The 17,645-nt window shown below is 39.4% G+C and overlaps 1 protein-coding gene and 1 pseudogene across 1 annotated transcript; both read right to left on the minus strand.

The window, feature by feature from the left end:
• Positions 1–2,918: 2,918 nt before the first annotated feature.
• LOC126007064 (olfactory receptor 6N2-like) lies at positions 2,919–3,835 on the minus strand. The gene is given in 2 exon segments (XM_049772573.1): positions 2,919–3,586; positions 3,589–3,835. Coding segments are annotated over 2 exon segments (915 nt in total).
• A 1,091-nt stretch (positions 3,836–4,926) lies between these two features.
• Positions 4,927–16,305, minus strand: LOC126007065 (olfactory receptor 6K3-like; annotated as a pseudogene).
• Positions 16,306–17,645: the final 1,340 nt, after the last annotated feature.

Genomic DNA, 17,645 nt, shown 5'->3' on the forward strand with positions numbered 1-17,645 from the left:
TGCTCACCCGACCTCTGCTCACTCACATAATCTGTCCTCCTCTCAGTGCTCACTTACCAGTCCTGTGCTCTCTTACCTGCTCTGTGCTCACTCACCAGCTCAGTTTACATTTTTATAAATCAAAAATGTTTATTGTTCTACACACTTCTGTAAAAAAAATCTAATTGAGAAAATATACAAATCCTTTATAATAGTCATCTCCTGGATTGACTGGAGGCATTGAAACTCTCCTCTAGAGAATGTACTGGCTGAGCACCAAAGTAAGCAGAAGGAATAATGGGTAAAAATATGCAAAAGTAGAGACAGGAAACCAAATCACAGGACAAACCCTGGGATGGGCCTTCAAAAGGGGCAGGGCTTTAAATTAGGGGCAAGGTCCAGAGTGCCAGGTCTCTCTCCCTTCTTAGCTGACCTCTGTTCTAGTTTAGAGAAGGGATCCACAGCTCACCCATAATCCCTGTGAGAAGCCACCCTCCTATAAATTGGGGACCTTTTCCGTGCTCACTCACCTGCTCTGTGCTCTCACCTGTGCTATGCTCCTCCCTTGGGCTCCAGCAAAATTCCAGTAAATGGTCCTGAACCCTCCCTTGGTCTCCTGTCAATTTCTTTCTATGCTGTGAGCCCAAGAACCTGGCAGTCTAAAACTAATTAAAACTGTAATTAGCTGACACTTTAATGGCACCATCTTATTGCCATTTTAAACTTTGCTGCAGCAGTAGTACATCAAATACTTTTTGTTAATATTTCTAATTTGAACATTTGCTCCCTTCAACTATGCTTATCATACCTGTAATTTGTATTTTTTCCACGACTCAAAATTTAATTGATATCTACTTTTATTGTCTATTTTTGCTATATTGCTTTTCCTACAACTTCTATTTTTCCTCTGTTACTTTGTTTACCCTAACCTTTTGAGTTTTAGTGTTGCTCGTTAATGAGTTTTGAAAATTTTCTATAAGATAAGCATTCATATCATGACAATGTATTAAGATATACTTTAGCATGCAGTTAGGGATAATTTGGCTTGCATGCAGCCCACCTGGGTTTGATTCCCAGTACCCCAATTTGTTCCCCAAGCTCTCTTGTGATCCCTGACCATAGAGCCTGAAAAAAGTCCTGCATAATATCAGATATGGTAAAGCAAACAAACAAAAACAATAAAAAAAATGTTGCGCTTTAGCTTTAGTCCAAAGTTTTTAATGTTTAGAATTTATTGTATATTATATATTATTGTTTCAATGTTTTCTGCTTTATTTTTAGATCCATCCATGGTTTAAAAGTGTTTTTTAAACATCAAGCCTATGGGGGCAATGAGATAGTAAAACAGGTAAAGTTCTTTGCTTTAAATAACAACCACCTATAGCCTCCTTATGGGCCTCCTATCCCTGCTATGACTGATCTCTGTGACAGAGCCAGGAGTAAATAGCAAGAAATGCTACGTACAAACACACACAGACACACACCCCTAAAAAATTTTAAAAAAGAAAAAAAAGTAAGAACTTTCTCATTTAAAATTTATCACTTAGTTTTCTTACTAATTTAATGAAACCAGTCTTGTAATATTAATTCCTTTAACATAATTATTTTATTTTTGAGACATCGATCTTAGATACACTACATAGTGTGAAACTAATGAAAGTGACAATATATCTGAGTTATCATTTTTCTTCCATTTTCTCCTTTTAATGAGAGTGTCAAGCTCCTTTCTCAACATGTGTCCAGCACACAGTCCAGGTGGTCACTGTTTTGAGAACCACAGAGTAGAAGGACCCTATCAAAGAAAATATATGGGAGTTTGTTTTGCTGATATTTCTTCTTATTTTTTTTCTGTGCTTATGACTGATTTGCTGTAGCATACCACTTGTGGGGGTTCACACATCCTGCTATAGTACAGGGTAGACCAGCATTTCACCTTTCTGCCACCTGCACCCCACAATGTTCTAAGAGATGAATATTCTCTTCTCGAGAATAAACACATTTTGTCCCAGCAGAAGGCATAGCATACTGGTTTCCACCTAAGTGGACATGGTAGGCACCACAGAGTGGAGATTCCATGTGGCAAGTGAGCATGAATGAAAATGAATGTGACTGTGAACATGAGTATGAATATGAGTGTCACTATAAGCATAGTATGACTGAGACCAAGAGTGAGCATAATTGTTGCTCACATAAATGTGAGCATGAGAATAAACATTAGTGAGCATGATTGTGACTGAGAACATGAAGGGATGTGAGGGATGAGACTGGGCCTCCTCAGGTCTACACTAGTCATAACCCCATGATCAGGACCTGCTAATACTAAAGAACAGTCCCAAGGGCAGTGTGAGATCCTGGTGCCCTCACTTTAGCCTCCAGTACAGCCAGAAATCTGACCTCTGCCTACCAAGTGTGCTGAATGCACATCTGCAGGATCCCGGGGTTTGAGACACAGTCCCATGAGTATGATTCAAGTCTTGCTTAAGCTGAGGTCCTTTGTCTTTTTCAAATTCACTGACAACTTTTAGATCATCTAAAGGAGATGTGGATCCCCCACGGTGTTTCCGCCCCCTCAATTCTCTACACAGAGCCTCCTCTATGCAAGGGGGGATAACAGCAGATCCCCCATCTCATTATTCTCTCTCTCTCTCTCTCTCTATCTATCTATCTATCTCTCTCTTTCTTCTCTTCCCTACTCATCAGCAACCCATACATACTTTCTCCTGGACTGGGCTTGTCATCAGCTATGATTCTCCCTCTTTCACATCTGCCTCACCTGCAATGTTGGGCCCCATGGCAAAAGAGGTACAGAGAAGTTTCAGAGGACCCCCACTCCTCACTCTGCCTCAAATCCAGACTCACCACATTTTCTTTAGAGGTTGACTTGCTGCTATCAGGGATGAATTCACAGCAGAGGCTCAGAGTCCCCGGAAAGTCCGGAATCACTGGAACATCCTCCAGATAGCCTCCTTCACTTCCTTGTTACGCAGGGTATAGATTATGGGATTGAATAAAGGTGTAATGGAAGCATAAACCAGGGCGATGTACCTATCTGTGCGTTCTATGTAACTTCCAAAAGCCCCTGAGTAGACTATGAAGGCAGAGCCAAAGAACAGTGCCACTACAGTCACGTGTGAGGAACAGGTAGAGAAGGCCTTGGCTCTGCTGGCCCCAGATGGCAGCCTTAACACAGCCCTAATGATGCCTCCATACAGACCCACAATACAAAAGAAGTCAGAGCTATTGATGGTGCCAATAAAAGCACTGATGAAACGCTCATGCCAGGCTGTGTCTATGCATGCCAGGCGCATGAGAGGAGCCAAGTCACAGAAGTAGTGGGCTACCTCAGTCAAACAGAAAGGCATCGTTGCCATAAGGCTGGCTGGTACCAGGGCACCTGAGAAGCCAACTGCCCATGAGGCACCAACCAGCACTACACGGAGCTGTGGTCTCATGAGTAAGTGATAATGCAGTGGGTGGCAGATGGCCAGGTAACGATCCAGTGCCATGGCGCCCAGCAAGTAACACTCTGTAATGCCCAAGGCATGGAATGTATAGAGCTGGATGAAGCATGCAGCTGAGGGCATGGAGATTTGGCCCCAGAGAAGGAGCGCAGCAGTGTGGGGGCCGTGGTACTCACATACCACAATTCCAGAAAGGACAGCACGCTGAGGAAGAAGTACATGGGTGTGTGCAGCCCAGAGTCTGCCCTCACTAGCAACATGATAAGCAGGTTCCCCATCAGTGTGAGAATGTACACACTCAAACTCCCCAGGAAGGCCAGGGGTCTCAGAGAGTATGGGATCATGAAACCAGCAAGTAGAAATAAAGGGGTGCTTGTGTGGTTGGCCTGTTCCATGGTGATAGCCCAAGGTAAAGGCACAGTGGAATCTCTCAAGATCCTACTCTAGAGAAAGTTCCAATACCTAGAAATAAAACTAGATCTAAAACACAGCAGCATCTTCTAGTCAAGTGTTACTTTTCAAAGTGGAGCTAAAGGATGACTAGTGCATCAAATCTCAGCTTGATGCAGAAACATCAGGGTGCAGATTAACAGGAGCTTAAAACTGTAATGCTGGAGCTTAGATGCTTGGGCTTTTTTTAACCTTCTCACAAATGGGTCATAGGAAAGATGCGCATTTTCCCTTCAGATGAACTTCACTGTGTGGTCCATACTGTTTCTTCTCCCTAGTACCCGGAGGTGCCACCTGTGGAACAGAGCCATGAGTATTCTATGGGATGGAATCACTGTTGGATTATTCAAAAGTTGGGGCTGTCCAAGGATGTCTGAGCACTTGGATGGGCTGAAAGTACTGCCTTTATTTGAAAGAACTCCTTAAATTCACACATCAAACTAGAAATTTTCAGTGCATTTTATGAAAATCTAAAAGGCATTGTGTTCAGGGAATTGTGCAGATAAGTGATGAACTAGGATCACATGGTACCATCCAGGGGCTGCAGGGAAGAGAAATGTTCAGTCTCTCTGAGTGTTTCCATAGCTTTGCTCAGACTCCAGTTGAGCATATTGTCCTCTTCAGCATAATCTCAGTTTTATATCATAACAGTTTTTCTTGATGATAATTAAGTTCAAAGAGCCCAGGTTTTAGGTGTCAAATAAATCCTCTGAAGTTGTTTAGGATGGAATGGAGCAGGTGATCATCTGCTTCCCTTCTTTTCTTCCATATAAAGATGTCCCCTCCTGTCAATTTGCATCACCCATCTCTGCTGGATGCAGTGTCCTTACCTTACCAGGTACAGTGGCAGTCTCTGAGCACATAGAATGATCTTTTGTGTCTGACAGCCCCATCTTATATGTCTCCTTCCTGGAGGAGCTGTCCCCAGTGATCTTTCTGTGTCCCTGTTTGATTGCTATAATTAGTTCCCAGGGCACACACAGGGAAGAGTTTGGCTCAGGAGACAGTAGCTCAGTATTGTCATGCCAGCGTTTTCTCAAGTGATCATTATGTCCTCGACAGCCCTGATGGCTGAGGTCTGAATGCATCCAGAGACATTGCCTTTTTGAGATCTGGAGCACTGCCAGTCAGCACCATGTAGCCCTGTTGGAGAGGCAGCTCTGTTGTGCTCCTTGTCTGCAGGAGAGCTACATGAGCACCAAGAATTGAGTTTTAAATATTGCACAGTCCAGAATGTGATCCAAGCAGAGAACATGTCCACTCTGCACAGGTCCCCAAGTTCAGCTGCAGCCCTGCAGCCTGAAGCCCTCAAAGGTCTTGGTCTTAAAACCTGATCCTCTCAGGAAAAGTGAGACAATATCATGTGTGCTGGCATTTCAGACCAAGAAAAGGACATTTCAAGAACTATGTGGTTACTTATAGAAAATAAAGCAAAGACACTATTACTTTCCTTCACCTTGCATTTAAGAGCCAAATGAGGGAGCAACCAGAGTCCCTCCACAGAAAGTTTGAAATGAAACATCCCTGATTCCCTTCATCCAAAAACCAGGAGAACAGCTTCCATACAAGAGTGAAAGGGACCATGATATTTCTCGACAAAATAGTCAGGCAAAAAGAAAGCTGAGAAGGCTAGAAGGCTTTGAGTGGAGTGCCCCCTCCCTACAGAAGTAATGATCACAGTCTGAACTCAAGGTCTCCCTTGTGTAGACTTACAGCCCTGTGTGGGTATAGCAGTTGACTTGTGTGGGACACATTACAGCATAAATGACTTCTGTGGACCTGTTATACCAGATTTTGACCTGCATAAACATCTATAGCAGATGGCAATCTTTGTTTTATAATTATTATCTTGATTGACTTGAGAGACTGAGCCCTGTGGGCTTTTACAGTTCATATTTCACAACTGTGAGTCCAACCCATATAGACCCCATTCCTGGGGAAGATAGAGCATCTCAAGGCATGGACATTGTCCCTGTTAAGTGGCACTTTTTGGAAGCCCTTCAGAACCTCACAGGAGAGGTTGGGACCAATGCATAGCACTGTCCTTCCACAGCCACCTTTGTTTCCACTAGCTGTTGCCAAAATAGCTCTTCCTCTGCCTGGCAATGGCATAGTTTGGAGAGTTAGTGCAGGAACTAAAACCAGGCTGTGTTGTGTGACTGTTGTAATAATGTTTTTGCCTGTCATCCCACCTGGATCTTCCAGGTGGGGGTGGTTAAGGAAATAAATAAATAGCTTGTTGGGGAGGCATAGGGCTCTTTTGCCAGAACTGACTGCTGGTTCGGTTTGCTTTTTGGAGCTGGCTGCAACTGACATAAGACTTTCTTTGCTGAACCTTTGGTTCCCCTAATCTTTTGCATTCGTTGATTATTTACTCCGGACATTATTATCAAAGTCTCCCCCAAAAGGGGGGACGGAAGAATGGGATTCAATTTATCTTTTTGGGAATCATTCTTTGACTTGGAGACCATCAACAAGGGGTTTGACCTCCCCCCACATTTGGCGCCCGGAACAGGTGAATCTGGACCCTCTGGAACTGTAAGTGACGTTTTATTGGAAATTACCTCTGGAGATCCTTGGCTGGTTATTATGGATACTCACACTCACTATGCCATCTGTTATTAAATACATCGGTTCGGCATTACTCAAGTGCATTACTCTGCTTGGATATAAACCACTTGGTTTGATACTAGTAAATATCATTGTCGTTGGATGGCTGCTGCTTACAATTCAATCAAAAATTTCTACTTCAATATTTGCATTGCTTAAGTGGTCTCCATTAGTCATAGTTTGTGGAATTTCTGTGTTGGCTAATATGACTACCATATGCATAGGCATTAGCTGGTGGTTAGGAAATAGACAATGTGGAAATTGTAAAGTGATGACTAGTATGGACAATAAAAAATTTTTCCTACGAAAATTCAGACTAAGATACAGGCTGAGAAATCTGACACTGGCAGCAAAAAAATTGCCGGTAAAAAATCAACTCGGACACGTAATTTAGATACTCATAATCCAAATCAAGATCTTGACACTGATGATCAGCCTCCAGTGCTAAGTCCACAAGGGAGTCCTGATTCTGTTCACAGTATGGACTCACATGTTAGTGCCAACTCAGACAATGAACCACATTCTAGTATTCCACACCTCAGGCATCAGAGTCCTGTGCAAGGTACTTCTGCTAATCCAGCCTCAACTCCATTTCAAACAGTGTATGTCTCAAATTATGAACCTCTTGAAATGGAGGATGTAGAACGTTTTAAGAAAGCATGTAAAGAATTTGGGGCTACCTCTCCATATTGTCAGGAGGTACTAAGCATGTGGTGTCGAAAATCAATTTGGACTCTGCATGACTTTAAAAAAACTTGCTGAAATATGCCTTCCATCTAAACAGCGAACTGAATGGGAAATGTTATATGCAGAGGGTGTGAAATCCAAACTATATAGTCCAGATGGAACCAAAAAACGAGTGGCAGGGGTTAATCTCTCATATGAATTATTAATGGGAGAAAATCAATATTCAGATATACAGACACAAGCGGCTTTACCAAAGGAAATCTCAAAAATAATTAAAGACATTGCATTATCTGCATGGGAAAGAATTGATACTAACAGTACTGGTGAGGGAACCTTTTTAAGAATCATCCAAGGTCCCCAAGAGCCTTATGTAGAATTTGTGGCTAAACTCAAAGATGCTTTAAAAATACAAGTTAAAAATGATGAGGTGAGGAAATTTCTAGAAAAATGTTTGGCTTATCATAATGCTAATTCAGCTTGCAAATTGGTATTGGCTCCATTGCAGGAAAAAGCTGATTTAAATGAATTTTATATGCATGTAGGAATGTTTATGATATACCCCATTCATTAGCAAATTCAGATCAGGTGCAAACCTTTGCAATTACTAAAGGAAATATACCTCTTTACAAAAGGGGACAAAAACTTGCCAGAAAACCAGGTCTCTGCCCAAAATGTAATAAGGGTTACCACTGGGTGAAAGACTGTAGATCTGGAAATCCCCATAATAATAACATAGGAAAAGGTTTTAATACAAACCCTAGAAGACAATTTTCCTGTTACCATTGTGGAAAACAAGGGCATATTAAGAGGAATTGCCGTCTTTTGTTAAATTCAGTTCCTCCAGGATCTACAATTAAAAAACAGGGAAACGCCTACAGGGCCAATCCCCAGGCCCTTACAAATCAGGGGCAAAGTCATCAAACCATAATTCTCCCCAGCCCAGCCCAAGAAGATTAATCTCAATTAATGAATTAACACATGCCACTGTGGGCAGTGCTGGGCTTGATATAACTTGCCCAGTGGACATTACAATTTACCCAGGAGAATGCCCTTATATGTTACACACAGGCATAGTGGGACCACCCCCCCCCCAGATACAATGGGTTTGATTCTGGGCAGAAGTTCCCTTAATGTAAAAGGTATATCAGTAACTACAGGTGTTATTGATTCAGATTCAAAGGGAGAAATTATTGTAGTTATCAATGTGCCAGTTACTTGGACTTTCAAAAAAGGGGAGACGGTTGCCCAAATAGTAATAATACCTTATGTTAAATTTGGGACTTCAGATAAGATAAGAACTGGAGGTTTTGGAAGCACAGATCCAGGGGCTGCCAAAAACCCATTAGTGGCTCTGATTACTAAATGTAAAGATGAAAATCCAATGATTAAACTTAATATAGAAGGGCAAGTCTTTAATGGCATGATAGACACAAGTGCTCAGGTCACTGTAATTTCTGATAAAGAATGGCCAAAAAATTGGTCTCTGCAAGAAATTCCATATTCGTTAAAAGGAATAGGAGGCCTGAGTTCTTCCTTGTTAAGCACAAGAACCATGGTATTTTATGGCCCAGAAAATCAAAAGGCTATAATCAGACCTCATGTGGGCCCATTCTCACCATCCCTATGGGGCCGTGATTTGCATAAACAATGGAAGGCAGAATTCCATATTCCATTAGCTCAAGGTGAGCCTGAACCCTCTTCTGAATTAAAAACCCAAAATTTTTGGTAGGGGCCACTGCCAGAAAAACCCCAGCACCAATAAAAATAAAATGGAAATCTGATGAACCAATTTGGATAGGCCAGTGGCCCCTTAAAACTGATAAATTAAAGGTGCTGACAGAATTAGTGGAAGAACAGCTAAAATTAGGACATATTGAGCCTTCATTTTCTCAATGGAATTCACCTGTATTTACCATAAAAAAGAAATCTGGTAAATGGAGATTGTTAATGGATCTGAGAGCTGTGAATTTATCTATGGTACCTATGGGAAAATTACAGACAGGTTTACCATCACCTGTAGTAATCCCTAAGGAATGGCCACTAATTATAATTGACCTAAAAGACTGTTTCTATCATATTCCTATTCACCCAGATGATAAACACCATTTTGCATTCTCAGTTCCTTCTATTAATAATACTCACCCTTGCAGGCATTTTCAGTGGACTGTTCTCCCTCAGGGCATGCTAAATTCACCAACAATGTGTCAATATTTTGTGGACAAAATTTTGAGCCCTGCTCGTGAAAGATTTCCCCAAGCTATAATTTATCATTACACCGATGATATTTTAATTACAATGAATAATGAAACAGATTTACAGAAATTATATGCTTATGTGATCAATTGTTTGCAAATGGCAGGACTGAAAATAGCTTTAGAAAAAATACAGACCATGCCACCATATCAATACTTGGGCTTTATTTTGGACAGAACATCAATACGTCCTCAAAAAATTTCCATAAAAAAAGAGAACCTTAAAACGCTTAATGACTTTCAGAAACTTTTGGGTGATGTAAATTGGCTCCGCCCAGCATTAGGAATCTCAAATGCAGAGCTGTTTAATCTGTTTAAAACTTTGGAAGGTAATCCTGCATTAGATAGTCCCAGAAATTTAACACAAGCTGCTAAAAATGAATTGGACATTTTATTGAACAGATTGCAAAAATCATTTCTCTTAAGATTTATCCCTGGAGAGAAGGTATTTTTATTAATTTTCCCTACAAAAGAAACACCTACTGCGGCTTTAATGCAACAGGCTGGTCCTTTGGAATGGGTGTATTTACATAACAAACGGCCTCAGTCTGTGATATCTTACCTACAACTAATCTCAGAATTGATTATCAAAGCAAGACTCAGATCAATATCTTTGTTAGGTTTTGATCCAGATATAATAGTATTGCCAATACCAAAAAAGGAAATTGAGTCAATATTGCCTCTTAATGAATCTCTACAAAGGGCTCTCTCAGATTTTACAGGAGAGATTTCTTCTCATTATCCAAAAGGAAAGACCTGGGACTTTTTGAAAAAGACTCAGTTTGTTATCTCTTCAATTGTTAGGGATTCTCCTATTCCCAATGCAAAAGTTTTTTATGTAGATGGATCAAGCGGGGGACGGGGCGGAATAACTGGAGAAAATATGAATATAACGATAGAAACCAAATATAAGTCTGCACAGAAAGTTGAATTAGCAACGTTAATTTATCTATTAGAAAATGTATCTGAAGCCATGAATGTCGTTTCTGATTCTTTATATATTGTAAATTTATGTCCGGTGATAGCCACTGCCTCCCTCAATTCTCATAGTCCTATTATACAGAATTTATTAAAAAAGTTACAACACATTATTCAAAAAAGAACTGAACCTATCTTCATCACACATATTAGAGCTCATTCAGGCCTTCCAGGGCCAATGGCTCAAGGAAATAAAACTGCTGATTTGTTGGCAATGCCTATATTTAAATCACCTGTAGAAGAACATTCAGCCTTACACACAAATGCTCGTCGTTTACATGTAAATTATCAAATTCCATGGAGGCAAGTGAGAGAAATTATAAAAAGATGTAACATATGTGCCCCGCTAGCACAAAAGACCCATATAGCAGGAGCAAATCCAAGAGGCTTGCAGTCTAACGAATTGTGGCAAATGGATGTAACTCAAACAGACTTATTTCCCAAAAAACCATACCTTCATGTGGTAGTGGATACCTATTCTCGATTTATTTGGGCAATTCCTATGTCTTCCCAAAAATCTAAGGCAGTTTGCAGTTTTCTTTTACAATGTTTTTCTGTTATGGGTGTTCCGTATTCTATTAAGACTGATAATGGACCCTCTTATATAAGTAAAACTTTTGAATTTTTTTGTAATGAATGGCAGATAAAACATCTTAAAGGAATTCCCCACAATTGTCAAGGACAGGCAATTGTGGAAAGAGCCCATAGAACTCTGAAAACTCAATTGCAAAAGAATAGAAAAAGAGGTTTAATGCCAACGGAGCTGTTATCTTTGACTCTCATTACACTAAATTATCTAAATTTACCTCAGGGAGAGAGCTATACAGCAGGGGAAAAACATTTTAAAGAAGATAACCAGAGACAAGAAATAACAAATATTCCAATTTGGATAAAAGAGGATAAAAAATGGATTGCTGGTTATCTCCTCTTGAGAGGGAGGGGTTATGCTTATGTTTCTACAAATGACAACCCTCCTAAGAAATTTTGGGTCCCCTTGTGTCTCGTTAGAAACCGGACTGGCGCTGATAATCAAGGTCAGGTTGCTGGGACTATAGATTCCTCCCCACATCAAGTACAGAGTGCTCAAGATATTGACAGTTGTGGTGCTGCTGAGGTGACTGGGAAAGTAAGTGAAGGATCGACTTTCATACCTCATATTCTCAGTGAATCTGACAAAAGTGAAAAATCCTTACAGTCTGGACTACAAATAGAAAAACAGAAACCTGTTTTCACTGGATTACAAAATTTGGGTAACTCATGTTACATGAATTCAATATTGCAATGCTTGTATAATATTACAGACTTGACTCAGTATTTTTATCAAGATCATTATAAAAAAGATATTAACAGAGAAAATCCAAAGGGACATAAAGGTAAATTAGCAGATGAATTTGGTCATCTTATCAAAATCATGGGAAATGGATGCCATAAGTATTTCAATCCTGAAAGCTTCAAAGCAACAATAAGTTTACTCAATGACCAATTTGCTGGACACAACCAACAGGATCCTCACGAATTATTAATGTTTCTTATAGAAGGACTACATCAAGATTTGCTTAAAAATTCAATAATAGATGAAACTGTACACTTTATAGACAATGATAAATATGAACAATTTAGAGTTTGCAAATCTATTATCTATGATACTTTTCAAGGACAGTTTAAATCTATACTACAGTGTCTTACATGTTATCAAAAGTCTGAGGTTTATGAAACATTTGTTCAGTTGTCCCTGGCTGTCAAGTCTGTAGATAAATGTACTTTACAGGAATGCCTTGTTGAATTTTTTAAAGAAGAAGATTTGAGAGATAACAATAGAATTCACTGTTATAATTGCAACACTAAAAGGAATTTTTCAAAGAAAACATATTTATGGAAAATACCTCCTGTATTGATAATTCATTTGAAACGTTTTGCTTTTGATGGAAAATAGATTAAAAAATTATACACTTATGTGGATTTTCCTTTGGAAGACCTCAATTTAGCAGAATTCACTCAAGAAGATAATAACAAGATTGAAAAATATAATTTATCATCAGTATCAAATCATTTTGGTCAAGTTCATTATGGACATTGTACTTCATATTGTAAAATTGCCACAGAACAGTATTGGATCAATTTTGATGATAAGAAGATCAAGAAAATTCCTATTGCATCGGTAAAATCTACAGCAGCATATATCTTGTTTTATATTTCTCAGAGATCTACTATGAATACTTAATGATCATTTCCTTTATTTGTCAATTATCATTGATGTTTTACTGATCATTTTTTAGGTATGATTCCTTAATAGGAATGAATACGATGAATCCCCATTGTGGTTGTTTGTATGATGTATTTATGCCTTAATTTCAGTATTGTTTTAGGTTACTATTAATTAGAAGATTTTGCAATATATTGATGTTACTAAAGACCTATATGAAAGAAAGATTCTTAATCATGTTAATGTTGCTTTATGATTGTGTATCGATATATGTTCATTTGGCAACTTTTGACTTTTCATTGTAACATCAGTGTTTTATTGCTCTCAACATAGATTTTGAGATGAAGGTATAATCATAGTTTTGATATAACCATAATTTTGGGTAGACTCTGTTCACAGTGCTCATTATTGATGACTGATTATAATATATTTATTGTTTCGTATTTGTATTATGGAATTTTATGGTCATGTTGCCCATGAAATTCTTGATCATCTAGATTTATTTGACTTTAATTTAAAAAGTTTTTTTATTACTATAATTTTTTGTTATTGTGAAATATTCATTTAAACAGTTTTTTCATTATTGTATTTTCAAAGTGTTTTTTCTTTTTTCTTTTTGATTTAATTCAAATTTTTTCTTTGGCTTTATTTTGATTTCTGTTTAATAGATATTTTTGGCAATTATAAGTGAGTGTTATTCCCATAATTTTGTATAGTATGTATTTGCATGTGTATCGGTTTTGTAATTTTTTTTATGGTTTTCTTTCCCTGATACTTTATGCCTTAATTTATTATTTCTTACAATTCATCTTTTCTTCCTAGTTCTTAACTTTTTATTTGTAGGAATTTCATCACAATTGCAAGCATCCTGATATCGAACTGAGGAATACATCATTAACTGTTCCAGTGCTGTGTCCTATATCAAGTTACAACTCGTCTTTCCTGATTCATCAAATGTCTTTGATTGGACTTTTAGGAGTTCTATACTCCTTATTTTTTGAGAGTAACTTTGAACCTGGTAAAAAATTTTTTTAACTTATATATTTGTATTTTTATGACTAAAATCTTTTAAAGTATATTTAATTTATGATTAGTGTAATTAAATGTTTTTAATTAATTGAAATTAATGTTTTTAATTTTATAGTATTTAATATTTCATTAAAGTTTTGTAATTGTAATTATGTAGTGTTGTATTGTATTGTGTATTATTATTGTATTGTATACTATTATTGTTTGCTTACAAAAAAGGGGGAATTGTTGTGTGACTGTTGTAATAATGTTTTTGCCTGTCATCCCACCTGGATCTTCCAGGTGGGGGTGGTTAAGGAAATAAATAAATAGCTTGTTGGGGAGGCATAGGGCTCTTTTGCCAGAACTGACTGCTGGTTCGGTTTGCTTTTTGGAGCTGGCTGCAACTGACAAAAGACTTTCTTTGCTGAACCTTTGGTCCCCTAATCTTTTGCATTCGTTGATTATTTACTCCGGACATTATTATCAAAGTCTCCCCCAAAAGGGGGGGCGGAAGAATGGGATTCAATTTATCTTTTTGGGAATCATTCTTTGACTTGGAGACCATCAACAAGGGGTTTGACCTCCCCCCACAAGGCTGTGCTCACCACCAGTGACTTTTGGCTGCCTTTTTGGCTTCCTGAGCATCTCCTTTACTTCCCATTGCCACTTCACTATTGTCTTAATGACCTCAGAAATACAGAACCACAATACTTGAAAGTAGATATATAGCAGGTATATAGCTTTGAGTATTTTAAGTAGGACTTTTCATTGCTCTCAAAAAGCCCTCTTTCCTTTCTAGTAATTAAAGACAATACATGGTTTTAAAGTCTACTCCACTTTCTCTAAAGCTGTGCTCCCTGTCTTTGGAAGATACTATCAGTTTCTAGGAGCAGTAGATAATGTTGGTCCCTCCTGAGCCTGCAAAGTGATGACAGCTATTGCTCTCAATGCATGAGGCCATCTGACTAAAACCTTGTTCCTTGCTCACAGGCTCTTTGCTGGCCCTAATAACTGAGTTAAGTCTCTTAGACCTATATATAATCTTTCAGAAAACTGGAGAAAAATAGAGCTGGCACTGGTGTTGAATTTCAGTTTTAAGGTCTTAAAACCTCTCTCTTGTTTCTCAAGCTTTTTTATTCCTTCAGGATTTAATACAGGAACTTGCATATTTCTCCACATTTTAAAATGTATAACTTTGCACTGTCCCAGAACCTTAGGGCCAATGCCTCATAGAAGCAAATCAGAAGGGTTATTATGTAGAGATACTACTCTATGGGTGAAGCTCCACTGGCATGGTATAGAAATCCAGCAGCTAATACAGAGGCCTCATTGCAGGATGAAATCCAGGGAATCTTGGACAGATAAATAGGTCCTTGACTGTTCACAGATATCTGACTCCTGCAATTTATATACCCTTTTATTGTTTCCTTTATTGGTTGGGTCCTGAGCTGCTTTCAGGTTTAATCCTGGAAATAATCAGCAAACTGTGTAAGATGTTGCAATACTTCCCTTGATGGGGTTGACTTATGGAGGGATGGAGGATGAGGCCTTTCTCCTCCAGCTTGGACTACGAGTCTGTTACCCTGTTCAGCCAGCGGTTCTGAGGTGAATGCGGTTGGAAGAAAGCTAACAGGCAGTCAGACTTCTGGAGAAAACAGCTTTTATTTTGAGGAAGAGGCTGAAGCCAAAAAGCTCCAGTATCAGCCCCAGGAAAAAAAAGCCCCTGCCTTCCACAGACCCTTGCTTTTATACCCCAGAATCAGGTACCACCCAATGGTGGGATCAGGTACCACACTAGGGTGGGAGCAGAATGCCAGGTCACACCCTAGGGTAGGGTACAATCACTGATCAGGGTAGGGTCAGTAGCATAATAATCCCATTGAAATGTTTACATACACAATAATGAGATGTTTCTCTCACCCAATAGATCAAGAGCCACGAGGGCCACATCCAGAGGTGCTCTGGGAATCATATGATGCCATGGACTGAATCCAGTACTACAGAATGCAGTGCTATTGTTTAACCCTTAAAGCTTCTCCTGGTATGGATATTGTCCTACATCAGGATCATGGATGTGTCTGCAGCATAGGCTTAGCTCAGCCAAGGCTCAAGGTAGGATCAAAGTCTCAGAAGAGCTGGTGGATCTTTTGGGACCAAAGAAGGGAAGTATGGAGAACTACACTATCTAAAGTAGCATCACAAATAAACCAAAGACACAAGAGCCAGCAAAGAGCTGGGCACAGAGCCACGATGTCAAAATGGATGGATAGCACAAAGGGTTACAGATGGCAACATATCTGTCAATGACCATGGTGGTCAGCAAGATCCCCTCTGAGTTCCCCAGTGAGTGGAAGAAGTACATCTGTAGGAGACAGCCTATCATTCTCTGCTCACTGACCAGATTGGTGAACATCTTGGGGATGGTGGCTGTGGTGTACTAGATCTCCAGGAAAGAGAGGATGCTGATGAAGTTGTACATGGCATTGTGCAGATGGGAGTCTAGCTACACAGCAAAGAAGACAGTCAGATTTCCAATCACAATGAATACATAGGTGATTAGCAATGGGATAAAGAACAGAAGACTGCCCTCTTGCAACTGCAAGAATCCAGAGAAGAGAAATTCAGTGACCCCTTCTGAGAGATTCCTTCTCAGCCTGTCTTCAGTTTTGACCATCTCAGCATAACACAGTTCTTGATGAGTGGGATTCACATCTGTGGACTTAAGGCAAAGGAAGTGAAGAGAGACAGCGGAAGTGATGAAACACTATCAGAGTCTCACTTGGAAACTACTGGACACACAGTTTTTCGTGAGAAAAAGTCTGTTTCAGTGAAGGAATAAATGCGAGTTTAGCAGTGTGTGGCTAGGAGCTGTTAGCTGAACATGGTGTAAATAGTGAGAGGTGCCTCTAACAGGTTAAAAATCCCCATGCCCTTCCAAGACATAAAACAGTACTAATCTCCAGCCTGGAGCCTTCAAAGCTCTAGTTCTGTGTTCTCTCTAGAGTTAGGAAATGATAAACTGCATTTTCTTAATATATCCTGTTACTTAGATTCTGCCTGCTTTTTTATTCTTCTTCAGATTATTAAGTTGTTTTAGGTTTGGTTCAAGAAGGATAATATCAAGTGAAATATCAAATATCAAGTGAAAGTTTAGAAATGCCTTGTACCATCATGGAACTGGGATGGGAGACAGAAAGGGCTGCTTTGTTTTCAAGAGTCTCCAGCCTGGCTCCTAAGGGCAGGTATAACAGAAATGAGATATGATGCTCTCCTTAAATTTTTGTGACATCCATATGGCTTCCTTTGTTGGGAAGGGCTGGTTGCCTAGAAAGCAAATAGATGCATTTATACATTTTGGCAGTTTTCCTGGGGTATGCCACAGAGTTCTGAAAGATGCTGGTTCTAATAAAGCTGCGCCCTTTCTCAAAATCAGAAACCTCTTGAAATGTAGCCTGCTCCTCCAAAACCCTGATGACTTCTCTGAGGACATGTCCTTAGGAGCCAGGCTAGAGACTCTTGAAAATAAAGCAGCTCTTTCTGTCTCCCACCCCACTTTCATGCTGGCACAAGGCCCTTCTAGAATTTCACTTGATATTTGTGCTGGAAACCTTTACCTTTCTTGAACCATTTATAAAATGGTTGAAGGAAGCAGAAGAAGAATCATCTGGTGGTGAAGAAGATGATGAAGATGAGAATATTGAGGTGGTATATTTGAAGACTGCCAGTGTACCGAAGGTTGAAACCATGAAGTCAGACAACAAGGATGATGACATTGATATTGATGCCATTTTAAAGGGGTGGGTGCAGCCCAGCTTAACAGTAATGCTGCAAATCGTTCTGCATCATTAGCCAGAAGTGCAACATGTATGTGCAAAAGCTAACATGGCTTAGCATCATGCTACACTTTCTACTAAAATTGTATTGCTGTGAGTGGTCTATATGAAGCCCAATGAGACATCTAGGGAGTCCATACACATGGTCAGTGAGCAGATGTAGTTTGCTTCTTTATAGCAT

This window comes from Suncus etruscus, chromosome 4 (assembly GCF_024139225.1).
Source record: "Suncus etruscus isolate mSunEtr1 chromosome 4, mSunEtr1.pri.cur, whole genome shotgun sequence".
NCBI classification, from domain to species: Eukaryota; Metazoa; Chordata; class Mammalia; order Eulipotyphla; family Soricidae; genus Suncus; species Suncus etruscus.